At 34.8% G+C, this 14731-nt stretch overlaps 1 protein-coding gene across 2 annotated transcripts in view; it reads right to left on the bottom strand.

Moving 5' to 3' along the window:
* The window catches only part of BBS7 (Bardet-Biedl syndrome 7), a 55314-nt gene that overhangs the window by 27342 nt on the left and 13241 nt on the right, over positions 1-14731 (bottom strand). For both annotated transcript variants that reach the window (XM_077140158.1, XM_077140159.1), the window contains exons 2-10: positions 12417-12482; positions 11181-11243; positions 9420-9595; positions 6976-7162; positions 4936-5008; positions 4458-4574; positions 2717-2847; positions 1663-1747; positions 806-908 (exon numbers count right to left, since the gene is read on the bottom strand). In XM_077140158.1, the coding sequence (XP_076996273.1) occupies positions 806-908; positions 1663-1747; positions 2717-2847; positions 4458-4574; positions 4936-5008; positions 6976-7162; positions 9420-9595; positions 11181-11243; positions 12417-12482 (1001 nt within the window). The remainder of the gene's footprint in view (positions 1-805; positions 909-1662; positions 1748-2716; positions 2848-4457; positions 4575-4935; positions 5009-6975; positions 7163-9419; positions 9596-11180; positions 11244-12416; positions 12483-14731) is intronic.

Raw genomic sequence — 14731 nt, 5'->3', positions numbered from 1 at the left:
GTTTTTGTTTTTTTTCCTTTATATATATATATATATTTTATTAGTATTATTATTTTAATTCTCTTCTCTATATTAACATTCTATATCTTTTTCTGCTGTTTTGCTAGTTCTTTTCCTAAATCGATGCAAATGTACTAAGAAATGATGATCATACATCTATGTGATGATACTAAGAATTACTGAGTGCATGTGTAGAATGGAATGATTTCTAAATGTTGTGTTAATTTCTTTTCTTTTTTTTTGATTAATAAAAAAAAAATATATATATATAATTAACAGTGGGTGAATGTGGTGGAAAGGGGAAGTTCAGAGTTATGTATGTCACCAGAAGGAAAACTGGAGGTTAAAACATGGGAACATATAACAAAGTGAATCCCACAGTGGACGATAACTGTGATTAATTGTATAAATATAAAAAGTTCTTTTGTGAAATATAAAAAGTTCTCTCATGACCATTATTACAAGAAGTCAATAACAGAGGAGCACATGGGAAAAATGTATCTATGGCTAACTATGGAACACAGTCAACAGTGATATCTTAATATTCGCTCATAAACAACGACAACTGTACCACACCAATGCTAGGGGTCAATAACGGGGGGGATAAGAAGTATGGGATGTCTTAGGTTTTATTTTTTATTTCCCTTTCTGGAATAACGAAAATGTTCTAAAATTGATCATGGTGATGAGGCATAACTGTGATGATACTGGGAGTCACTGTGGCTGTATACTTCAGATGAACTGTATTATGTATGACTAAAGCTCAATAAAATCGCATTAAAAAAGAAAAAAAAAACAAAGTTACCGTAAAGAAGCAATTTTATTCTGCATCTCCTGATTAATTTTTAGTTCTTCTCCTGGCCCACTTTCTTTATGAACAGGTTCTGTTGTCATACCTGTAACCCAACCTGTCGAAATGAATTATAAACATGCACAATTTAATGTTACAAGTGTTATCAATGGCTATATTACACATTGTGTAGCTGAAATCCCAATATACATGCCCCTTTGCCTACCTCCATCAACTTCACTTATCCCAAAGAATTATTCACTCTTCAAAAACCAAACAAAAACCAAACAAAAAGCAAGCTGAGAAATATTCAAACCATAAAGAAATTACTTAAGCATTCTGTGAAAAATTTTTTTTTTCCTTACATACTATAATACTATGATTAGGGAAGACTTTTGCTTTGACTTTCAGTTTTAGTTTCAAGTATAGAATAAACCAACACATTTTAACAAATTCAAAAGTAGCTGCTGAGTTAGAATTACCTTTGAAAAAGTATTCTCATGAAAATTTAAATTCTCACATGACTACTGTGGAAATGTAAAAAATTACCTACTCAACAGGAAGTTTTTATAAGAAATACACACAGTACAAAACATACACTAAATTTTTAAACTAAAGAATTTGATTTAATTTTCAAAGATACTAGAAACATGTTAAGCACTCTAGTATTATTCAAAACTGACGATTTTATAAATCAATCTACCCGGTCCTCTCTCCCCTTATTTACCCAAAAAAAGCCTTGAATGCTGTAGGTTAAGAATGGATTATTATTATTAGCACCTTTCAAAGAGTAGTCATCAACAGCCATTCATAAAATCGGTACTTTTTATTACTGATTCTTTCTCGCAATTACCTGTTACCATTTAACTTACCTGAATATGTGGATACCACGATTTCATCATAGCCATCTTTCCCTACACAACCACCCTGGATAGATGTGACACTTTCAGACAAGGTCTAAAATAAATTGAAGATCAAGTACTTTATCAATAACCAAAAATATCACAGATATGTAAAATGTGCCACAAAACTTATTTTCCTGTGACCCGTGTTTAATATATTTACTGAATGCTTATTTTGTGCAGACACTGAGATTAGAAAGACAAAAATCTTGCATGAATGGTAGAAAATTTCAGTATTTTTAAATTTGGGAAAATAGATCTATAATGATTCTAGCATATTTGTGTTTACCAGTCAACTAAGAGCACGGTCATCTAATGGACAAAAAGTTTATTTATATAAATTAGGATGCTTTTAAAAAAATGACATAAGCAAAGCCCCCAAGAACTTTAGAACCCAGAAAAGAAAGAATACGTCATTATGTGTGCTGCCACGGGACAGACAAGCCAGGGTCAAAGGTCACTGCAGCAACATGACCGTCTCCAGGGGGAAAGCACTGCCTTATCGATGCCTCGATTTTGGACTTTAGCTTCAAAACTGTAAGCCAATAAACTCCCACCGTCTAAGGCAATCCAGAATACGTTACTTGTTTTAGCAGCTAGGACACCAAAATAACATCACTCTTCATTCTAACAGGAAGTTTATTTGCAGAATCTTATTAATTTATAACAGCACAGTTTCTCTTATTTACTGAAACATGCAAATGTGACCCCTGCAATGTGTTATCATGCATTACAGAAACTAAGGCAAAGTATTTAACACTTTGGAAATATATAATAACAATATTTAAAACATAAGGAAAAAGTAATTTATTATTCAGCTTGAAGACATCAGTCTATTATTCACATGCAAAAGTAGTCTATGATACAATATAGATTTTGATAACATCAAAAGCAGCAATATTTTAAATAAGACACAAGATTTTAATGTCTTCATTTAATAAAATCTAAGCCATCATAGTCAACTCTATTACTATTTGATGATTAATAAACCGTTTTAAAGCATAGCCTTTTCAACTTAACTTACCTGATCAAATCGTAGAGCAGGTTCATTTGCATTATCAAAACTATATACTTCCACCATTCCATCATCTCTCCCAACAAGTAAATCTTTAACTCCATCACCCACAATGTCAAAGCTGTCAACACACAAAATACCTTTACAAAAGAAGATGTAAGTGGTAAGTTATTTATAAAACTAATAATTACAGTAAAGTACATACCAACTGTAATCACATAAGAATGGGGAACAAAAAGGATATACCAAGTAAGAATGGGAAAAACAATCTCTGAGTGTAATTAAACACCTATTTTCCATCCACATTCATCTATTTCCAAGACTTCAAATATAATCTATATGGCCCTGGCTCCTAAATTAATATCTCCAGCTCTGGCTTTCCCTAGAGCACCAGTCTCATAGATCCAAAGGTTTTCAGCACCTTCTTTTAGACATTTATGTGGCATTTCAAACTTTTCATGCCCCAAACAAAAACTCTGCATTCCCTTTTTGACCAGCACTCATTCAGTGGTGATCCTTACCCAGTTTTTTCCCATCTCAGTAAGTGGCACCACCCAGCGGCACAAGGCCAAAAATCTAGGCTTCATCTTTTATTCCTATCTTCATCTCACTCCCCATATCAAATCTTATCAACTCTACTTCTAAAATACATATTGAATCTGTTTCCTTTCCATTTCCTACTAATTTCTGTCTAGCCCAGGCTACAAATATATTCAGCCTGCACTAGATTATAATAATTTTAACAATAACTTCCTGAGTTACATGTTTCCACTTTTGACCTATTTTAGCCAAAATCCATTCTCCATGGAGCATTTTAAGTAAATCAGATTATGTCACACCCCTACTTAGAATTCTCTAATGTTTCCCCACTGCACTTAGATTTAAATTCAAACTCTTTTATAAGGTTTACAAAGACCTACAAGAGTTGGCCCTACACTACACCCCCCCTTGGTGTCGTACCATGCTCACGCATCTAGCCATTCTGGTCTCCATACTGTCCTCAAACGAGGCAAGCTGACCTCTGCCTCAAGTCCTGTGCACTTATTTTTTTCGCTCCTTGGAACAGTCTTTTCCCCAGACCTTCAAGTTGCTGGTCTTTTTCTTATTATTTAGAACTCAGTTCAAATTTCATCTCTTCTAGAAAGTGTCCCTTGACCATCTAGTCTAAAAGTAGCTCTCCCCCTTCCACCAATCACTCTCAGATACTTTGCTTTATATTTTCTACAGATGACTTCTGAAGCTATCTTATTTGTTTATCCTCTGCCTCCTTAGTATGTATTTGTTGAAGGGATAAACAAATATATAAATAAACATCCTATACCTATAGTCATCTCACCACCTACATCAGTAGGTATAACTTTCCCTTAGAAAAATATATTCCTTAGACAAGAGGAATGTTCCCTAACATATTGTATTTCCTTATTGCTTCATACCAAGTACTCCCAGATTCTAATTAATTCCCTACCCCTGATAATTAAATATCAATTTTACAGAATGATGATCTAGCAGGATGTTAACCCATAAAAGCCTATCTATCACAAACTACTATTAGTATTTCTTATTTTAAAAAAATAATTGTACTAATAATATGATAAATTTTTTAAATAAATATAGATCAATTTGAGATGGTTCTGGGAATTGCTAAACATCTGCTACATAATGTTTATTATAAAAAGTATGAATTACATAATACAGGCTATTTTATTTAATAATCATCGAGATTTCTGAATCTTAACTGCATCAAATATACCTCCCCTCTTTTTCTCATTTCGAATTTCCCACTTGTGTACTGGTTTAGATGTACTGATCTGAACAAGTCCAAGTTTTCCATCTGATGTGCCAAACAAGAGGTCTTCTCCAGAGTCACCTAAGTCATAATTAAAATTAACATATTATATTAAGCCCATAAACTTGTAACATCTCTTTCAAATAAAATATTTTCCTATATTTTTTCATGTAAAAACACTCTTTTCATTATAAAAAGAAAAGAAACTTAATTTGGGAAACTTAATAAGATGAGGAAACCAAAAATGAAAGGTCAATAATTCATTATCATTAGTTACTGGCAAGTTCTCAAAAAAGAACTGTCTCAATTCCAGTTCATTTTCTTTCTAAAATTTCCTGTTTTCATTTACTATTTTTAATAAACACATAGTTATTAAGAACCTAAAATATCTAGACAAATAACAATGCATTTATTTGATTGTGAAAAATGAAATACTGATTACCGCCATTTCCATTGTGAAGTGCTAAGACAGTAGGTGGGCCAGGAACTTCAACTTCATACATCACATCCGATCCCTAAAGGAGAGCAAGTTATGTTTAATGGGAACAGAAACTGGAATATAGGTCGCCTGAGAACAGGGTGGGGTAGGGGTTGGGGAGTTAATGTTTAAATTATACAATGTTTCTATTTGGGCATGGAAAGGCTTTGGTAATAGATGGTGGTGATGGTGGCACTACACTACTAGTTAAAACGGGAAATTTTAGGTTGTATGTATGCTACTAGAATAAACATTTTTTAGAACGATAGGACAGTGGGTGGCGCAATGGTGGCTCGGTGGCAGAATTCTCGCCTGCCTTGCCAGAGACCTGGGTTTGGTTCACGGTGCCTGCCCATGGTAAAAAAAAAAAAAGACAGGATAGTATAACGCAAACAGTGAACCCTGCTATAAGCTATGGACTACAGTTAATAGTACAACTATAAAAACGTTCTTTCATCAGTTGTAATAAATGCAACACATTAATGCAAGGTGTTAATAACAGGGTAGTAATGGGAACTCTGTGTTTTATGCATAATTTTTCTGCAAACCTACAACTTCTCTAATTAAAAATGAAATGAAAAAATAAAAATCTGAAACAATACAGTTTAAAAATAAAACTTTCTCCCTCTTAGTGGTAGAATGACCCGCTATTTAGATAAGAAAACAAGCAAGGCTCTTTTTTTCAATTTTGCTACTGGTAATAATACTTGCCATTTAGTGTGCAGTATCTGTGAAACAGTTAAAGAAAATATTGAGGTAGAAGTACTTATACTGACATGGAAATAATATCCATGATATATAATTCAATGAAAAAATTTGCAAGATTATTACATATATAGCATATTATTATTAAAATGTAAATGTATATATGAAAGAACCATATGCTTCATCTTTTATTTAAAATATCATTTTAAAATTTAAAGATTTGTACATATAACTACATAAGCACAAAAGAACACACACCAAACTGTCAACAGAAAAGGGGCAATGGATTGCCTACAAAGGCAAATGGGGGTTGGGAAGGAGTGTGCGGAGAAGAGGAAAAGACTTCAACTTCTTACTTCCCACAAATACTCAGTGATTTTTTTATATTAACCATATAAAAGCATAACCATATAAAAGCATGCTCATGTAGAACAAAAGAGAATCCCAGAGTTCAGCCAGAACAATTTCTAATTGATTACTAGCCAGCTCTGTTAAAAGCACTGTTGAAACAAATGATATTTAAGAGCTTAGGCTAGGAGTCAAACTAACCACTTATTACCCTAGAACGATCCTTGAGTACTGCTTTGATTCTCCATAGAAAAACACCTCATAGATTCACTGGATTTTTTCATTCCACAAAAAGGCTGATACCAAAAAAATGGCCATATTTGCTGTGAAATCCCAAAGATTGACATAGTCTTTGGGAACATGCAATTTATAGCTAAACCTTTTATACAACTGCAGCAACCATCATGACCTAAGTTACTCATCCAATTAATCTACCTCTTATATGCTACCATTTAAACTTTATTTAATGGTCCTATAGTGTGTGTGGGGGGGGTGTGTATGCATACATGGGTGTATAATTTATTGAAAGCCACTTTCAAGTAGAGGTAGTGGTAATTTCTATTATCACCAATAACAATGACCTTAAGCAGTTGTGTTAACCAATCATGGCTTTTAAAGGAAACCCAGACACCAAAGTGATTTTTCCCTTTTCTCTAATACTCATTTATTTATCCAGAAATATTTACTAAGTGCCTACTTTCTTCCATAAATTGTCATGAATGATGGATAATCTCAAATGATATAACCCTGATCTCAACTACCCCTCATTAAATCCTAACAACCTCTCCTCAAGTCAATTTCCTCCTTTAATTTGATTTAGGGGTGGGAAGGGTGATAGAGGAAGAAGGCAATAGGAGAAGAGCTGGGAAAGGTTCTCTGGAGAGAAAATACCCCATTCTGTAGTAACTCAGAAACTGTGGGGGGTGGGGGGGGGGATGAAAATAATATAACCTGTAAAACTCTGAGCACTCTATCCTGGCAGGCCAATACTGGTGTAATTCGAGGTAATCTTTCCACCGGAAGGCAGGTGACATCATTGATTTTGTCCCCAGAAAGGTAATAATGTTGATCTTTACAGTCACAATAATGGTTATAGATGTAACTTGCACTGAGAAAGAGATCTGAGCCAGAGACGTGCCTGAGAACATTAAAATAGTAATCTAAGATATTCATATGTTTAAAACAAGCTTACTAGCATTTTATCACAAACCAAATAATACATTTTTTCCATTTCTCCACTTAATTTTTAGCCTTTTCAATATAATACGTTGCAATTTTGAAAGGAATAAATGACAGCTTAAGCCCTCAGCTTACAACTGGGGTCAGAAAAACTGAAAATAAGAACAAAGACAATAATTTAGTTTCCTATAACTGAAGACAACGAATATGTCAAAAATAACTTCTTGAATTTGTCTTAGGCGATTTACATGTAGTAGTTCATTTAATCCTTACAGCCCTATAAATTAAGGACAATTAATATCCCTTTTTATAGGGTGAATAATAAAATATTGAGTAATTTGTCTAGTTGGGCACAACTAGTAAACAGTGGAGTGAAATGCAAATTGGAAAACAGAGGTACCCTTTCTTACTACCACAATACATTGCTGAAAAAGGGTATTTGACACGAATCTACTTTAAACTAAAAGATAAATGGTTTGATTAGGGCTTTGTCCTGAAAAAAAAAGTGAAAGTAAGTTAATTTCAGATTGTATTTAACAACATTAAAGCAATAATTACAACTATGTTCCAATTCTTAGACTGAATCAAATTTTCACTTGGGGGAGTTGAAATTTTTTTTACAAAAATTTTATACTAGTATAATCTATCTTTCACTTCTAGACTTTCACTGAACGACCATAAAAAGGGACATTTGATTTGAAGGCTTCATCCATTCTCAACACCCAGATATCTTTAAAATTTTTTGATAATAAAATTGTTTACTGAAGAGCTTATTCTATAGTGATCCGCACTGACTTTCTCTTCAATTCTTGTTTAAGCGGCCTCACTTTTGTAACTCTGCATATAATTCTAATGGTTCTCTTAATATCATTTTTATCAACCTCATGAAGTCTTACATTTCTTTCAAGATTTTCAATTATATTTTGAAATCAACCTGCAAGATATTCACATTATATTGGCAGAAGTACAATTTGGCAATCACTCTGGTTGGCAAGAGTAGGGGCAGATGGCAGCATCAAGCAGGGGATGATGTGGTCAATATTTTAAGTGGTAAGTTCCTTATTGAATATTTTCATGTGCTAACCTTTCTTTCCCTGCACAACCCTATATTGTGGGGATTGAGATAATAAACACTTAAAAATCAAGGGGAAAAATCTTTCCATCCACGTCTTCCAATCACCATAAAAACATTTAATAAACTAATTAAAGAAACCGTTAGCTGGGAAACTGTTCCTCCTCCCCACACTCCTACTCACACGCCTTCTGGACAGAGGTATGGCAATAATAAATACAAAACAGCTTGAATTCTAAAATAAATGCTGATTTTAGTACTTCACAATTATCACTGACCATAAATACCTACAAAAGCATTTCAAACATGTTACATTCCTGCTGAACCACTGAAATTACTTCCACTTGCCATTGTTTATTTCTTATTTAATCTCATAAACCAAAGTTTTACAACCCATCCTTGGTGCTGAGGAAATATTTGGACAGCTGTGCATTATACAGAATTTTGGACTGAATCAGTACTTTCCAAACTCAATTCTGGCTGCTTGTACAACTTAGCTGCGTAAGATTCAAATGAAGAACTTTTTTTTTAAACATATTTATTTATTCTGATTCAGTAGGTATGGGGGGGGAGGCAAGGAATCTTTCAATTTAATTTCTCCAGGGATTCACATAATTGGAAGTTTTAAGAAATAGATTATATGGACTTTAATCCAGCCTCCATGATTCAAAAACTAAAATTTTAATTGCAAAATTTCATACATCAACAAGCTTTTAAGGGAGTTATTTTTCACTTACCTGATTTACCTGAAATTATACCCTATTAGTAGTCACCAACTTTGCCACACTTTTAAAAAAATGATTATACCTAAGAGTGAGAATTATAGAGGTGTCCAAGAAATAGGAACCTAAATATGTGGAGGTTTCTTTCACTTTTTTATCTATGCCTTGAGCATGAATAATAATTGAACCAAGTCATCAAAAATGAATGTATAAACGCTATAAACATCTTAAAATGAAAACAACAATTCAGCAACCAATTTTGCATTGATTCTAGTTCAAATTTAATTTCTGACTAATAAAGTATCTTTAATAAATTTTATTTCCCAGAAAGTCTATTACGATATAATCCTAATCAGATGTTCCACATCTATCCAAAATACTGTAACTGGATATGTAAAAATAAAAAAGAACAATAAACATACATAGCTTTAATGCTTTCAGTGAGGTTTGTTTCAAAAGAGAGGAACTGTTTTCCTCTCTTTGTGAAGCCTCTAATCTCAGATCCTGCAGCAATAAAAATTTTCTCCTGAGGTGTGTTAAGAACCCCTCCTAGTTCCAGCCTTGCAATCTTCTGCCCTGGTAAAGTCTTGAACACTGCCTGAAAAAATCAGTGAGGAAAAAATTAGGTACACAAATTGTCTTATTGTAAGCATTTTCCTTTAACATAAAAAGTATTATTACTTTAAGCTTACAAACTATTATAATTCTATTATATGGAAATACCTTTAAGATAAAAACCTATTTTAGTGTTTTTTTTATTTTTTATTTTTTTTGCTAAATATCTTCAAACTTTGGAATATTTATTCCCGCACCTAGTTCAATGGCATCACTAAAGTCTAAGCAGTTGCAATTCAAAGTATGATTCACTAAGCAGCAGCACTGGCATTATTTAACTTATTAAAAAGGAAAAATCTCAGGCCTAGCTAGCCAGGACCTACCAAATGAGAACCTGTACTCTGACAAGATGCCCTGGGCAGTACCTATACACATAAGAGTGTGAGAAACCAATTTAAATAATATTCCTCCCTACAGAGAAATCCAATTAGTCAATTCTTTAGCTAGGTCCAATGTACATTTTTTTTACACAACTTTAATCATCTTATAAAAACTAATCTCTTCTGGTTTCTTTGCAATTTTTATAAATTATAGTAGCAAAAATCTAAAAATCACAAAATTTACTGAAAATATAAATTTATAACTCAATACCTATCATATCTCAGTATTTAATTGAAAGCAACATTCTTAAAATTCCTATCTTCCTGGTTACTTTCCATTTTAATACTGGCACCAGCTTCTATAGTTTTACGCCCCCACCCCCTCACCCCACCATCTCCTTAATGACTTTATACAGAGAGAATAAAACTTCTGGAAGGCTACATGAATCAGTGTTAACAGTGGAAACACAGGACTTCAGGTAATTGTCACACTCATCTTTTGTGATGCCCATGTAAGGTACAATGAACATCTGAGTTCACATCTCAAGCCCACCACTTGACAACTATGAACTGTGAGTATAATGGGAGATTCCTCGATTACATTACAACAGAGGGCAAAGCTGATGGGGATAGCCACACAAACGATTACACATTACGCTGGTATAAAACTCCATCTTAGACTGGACAGAGTCCTGCTGCCTCTGAAGAAGCAGGTTATTCATGTTGTGAGAGAACCACATGGAAAGGAACTTGGGGACTTCAGCAGCCCCCGCCTGACAGACAGCAAGAAAGCAAGGGCACCCAGCCCTAACAACAGGAAGGTATGAGTTCTGCCACCCCTGGGAGAGTCGGACTAGGGCTCTGAGCCCCAGAAGGGAGCGCAGCCTGGATGACACCTACACTGCCACTACAGGAGGCCTTCAACAGAGGATGCAGCTAATGTGTGCTCGACGCCTGACCCAAGAAACTGTAAGACAACAGATGTGTGTGGTTTCAAGCTTCTAAGTTTGAGGTAATTTGTTACACAGCATAGAAAACTAACACACCAACATGGACTGCCAAAGGTGCGTTCCATTTAGCCAGCAAATGGCTCCCGCACTGCCTGCTGCCAGCTACTCATGTAACTAAACACTGTCCTCACGACTTTCCACTGTCTGTGTGTCAGGACATTTTTAACCTAAGTGGATTCAATAAGTAGCACATTTTCTTTTAGAAAACCTTTTTCTCCATTAAAAATGCTATACTTACCACTGCTTCTCCTTTCCTCATGCCAAAACACATAACTACCCCATCATGATCTCCAATAACCACCTGTAACAGATTGAAGAGAATCTAAAATTACTACCATTATGCCCTATTAATTGTAAATGGGAAAAGTAAGACTGTCAATATAGAAATGATTACTTTAAAAGCAGGGATCAGAAAGCCCAGGAAAAAATCCCTGACCCCAAAAACAAATCCTCTGAAGACTTTCAGAAGAGTCAAAAGAAAAGACAAAGAAGAGTACAAAAAAAACACAGAAATTATAGGGAGGTTATTTTCTTCTCTTAACAGGAATCTAAGGATATCCTAAGAGTACTTTTCAAAACAAATTATCAAAAAAGGTTGCAGCTGAACTACTTGATAATATTTTAAAAATCTTTTTAATGGAAAATATCTAACATAATATACAAAAAAATCTATCTCAAGAATCAGAATATGAATGTTCTTTTCAAACACACAGGAACATTAAAAAATTGGCCATATGTTAGCCCATAAAACAATATCAAATAATCGATATTGCACAGAGCATGTTCTTTCTTAACTTTCTGGGAGATCACAAATTTCCATCATATCTGATAAAAACTATGGTCCCTCTCCCAGAATAATGCACATTCACAAATAATTATGCATGTATTTTCAGGGGATTTATTGACTTTGGCATAAACAAAGATTTATTTTGAGATGAAATATAGTAAGGATTTGTAAAACAATAACCTACTACAGGGATTGTCAAACTATGGTCCCTGGACCCCTAACATTCACTAAGACCCTTCCAGGAAATCCCGAGGGTCAAAAATAGTTTTGTAATAAAACTAAGGCTTAAAAAATTTTTTTTTATTAGAGGAGTTGTGGGTTTACAAGACAATCATGCATAAAACACAGGATTCCCTTACACCACCCTATTATTACACTTTGCAATGGTGTGGAACATTTGCTACAATTAATGATAGCACATTTTTATAATTGTACTATTAACTATAGTTCATGGTTTATTTAGGGTTCCCTTTGAACAGTGCAATTTCGCTGCTATTTTTTTTTTATTCTATTTAAAACTAAGTCTTTATTTGCCTTTTTCACTGGGTAGAACTTTGCACTGATATTGCAAAATATTAGTGGATAAAACTGGCAGAGCCTGACAAGAATCAAAACGACACCAAACTACATGCGTGGTCGCTGTATTCATTACTGCATGGCAAAAAACAAAGTACAGAGAAATTCTACCTTTTGTGTAGCTCTATGTCTTGAGGCAGGAAGCAGCTTCATGGTCTTCTGAGAGGTCACTCCCACCTAAGAAAACACACCAAACATTTAGTGAATGTTTTTTTATACACTGCAATTTGAAGTTACTACCTCAGAGATTCAGAAAAAACAGCAGATTCTGAGCACAGTGAGTGAGCCTTATTTTTTGTACCACAATAATCAGTGATATAACATTACTATTATTATCAGTGCTGAACTTATTTTCTTAGAAAATAAGTCACAAAAGTCAAAATACAGGAAACACCCAAAAATAGTAAAATTTATCTTGTAAAGATATGAAGTCAAAAGTATTCATGCATGTCATTAGTAAGGCATTTCATGAAAAAATACTTCTAATGTTCCTTTTTACACCTTTTATAACTTCATAATACTTGATGAAATGATTTTATAAAGTGATTAAAAACCTTTGGAAATAGGTTACAGTTACTATTTAAAACGGAACAGAGAAGATTTTTACTAAAATAACAAATATGCTGATGACAATAACATGTAATCTAACTGAAGGTGAAGGTTATTTTACATAATGTACAGAGGATTAAAACAGCATGGCTTGGGAAGAACAGGCTAGGGTGAGTTCACCCCTGCTCCAAGGAACAGCTAGAGAAGGGAGAAGGAAGGCGTCACGGACGATGACCCCAGGGGTGAGTGACCGCGGAGGGTCTACCACCCCACACAGGAGGCCCTGGTTAGAGGAGCTGAAGACCTGAGACGCAGAGAACAGGAGACCATCCAGCTGGTGCAGACAGCCTAACATTCATCTTTGAGATGACTTTTCCCATTTAATCTTTCAAACATAAATATATTTGTGAAACATGCTGCTGTGCTGTATTAACTTCATTCCTATCCCTTGTGTCAGTCTTGATACATTCTGTTTAAATCAGTGGGCTTAGTGAAATGTTTTATTTAAAAGGTGGGATTAAATATGTTCTAGGTATTTATCACCCTGTATTTTAGTTATGTGTAGTAATTGCAAACAGCACTAGCTGGGTGTGAGTTTCACCAAATCATGTCTGCTCACTTTTCTTATTTATAAAATAAGGGAACAGGTTCATCTGATCTCTGAGGCATCCCTCTCTGCTCCTACTTTATACAGTTCTGCTCAGCATCTTCAAATCCACCTCCTACGGAGGAGTGTTTTTGTTTGGCCACCAGGCCTTGGGTTGTTATATACTCTGAATTTTGCATGCTTGCCTGACTTAGTATTTCCAAATTGATCTTTTGTTAATGTCTGACTACGGCGTTGATTTTCACTGAAATCATATGGCTCTGTCACAACTCTGTAAATTAATCTGAAGTATATGCTTTAAGGTAACTGGGATAACATGCTTGTAAAAAAAATGATCCCCCTTGCGTTTATCTTCAGTGTATTTCTTTAATCCTAATTCAGATTGATTGATTGATTTTGTGGAACACTGAGAGGATCTTGTTGAACAGAGAGTGAGGCGTGACCTTGCGGCTGAAGACTGAAAAGAACGGAGGTAGTGGGGCCTTTTGTTCTCAAATACTGACAGTGCAGTCACAGATTCAATCTCAGAACTGAAAGTAAGGATCCCTGGTACTGTGTGGCATGTGCCGACCTGAGAAGTATTTCTCTTTGTTCAGACTGGCTTTGTGCTATATAAAAGTCTGTGGAGAGATCCCAGAGATTTTTTTCTTTGTACTGGACTCTTTATCTTGATTTACTTACTAACTTTTCTTACCTTAACCTAGAGGGTTGTGTGTGTGGCACTTGTGGTATAGTGGGGAGAGTGTGAAACACAAGTCCAGCATCTGCCTCTAATCTGCTGTCTACAGGGCCTTGGGCACGTCCTGCCGTATCCCCTCTAGTATTAGCACCTACGAATCAGGACACGGGGATGGACGACTCAAACATTAAGGACTCTTCCTCCAGGTACCTCCTGGTTTGTGAGAACTCTCGGTGCACTTTTATTATTAATTATCATGACACTTAGTGTGTTTTGGGGGGCAATAAACAGTAGAGACCTGACTAATAGGATCTGAAATTCAAAGCATTATAGTGGTGAATGGTCAATAATTGATCAGCAGCAAAGAAACAATCTTTTCTCTAGGTATAGATTGAGGGATGTAAAGGGAGAATACAGGTGGGGAAAAGAGCAGGGAGCAGAGAGCTTGGCAAGAAAATAATGGGCCTGGAAAAACTAAGGATTGGTTGGAGGAGTGAGTGGTCACTTAGATTGTGGGAAGGTAGAAAGCTAACTATATATGCCCTGGAGAATTGTGCAATGCAAGCTGGGAATCACTTGGCTTTCTGGAAA

This window comes from Tamandua tetradactyla, chromosome 22 (genome assembly GCF_023851605.1).
Source record: "Tamandua tetradactyla isolate mTamTet1 chromosome 22, mTamTet1.pri, whole genome shotgun sequence".
NCBI lineage: Eukaryota > Metazoa > Chordata > Mammalia > Pilosa > Myrmecophagidae > Tamandua > Tamandua tetradactyla.
The sequence above is the reverse complement of the archived record's forward strand: the minus strand, read 5'-3'. Positions and strand labels throughout refer to the sequence as shown.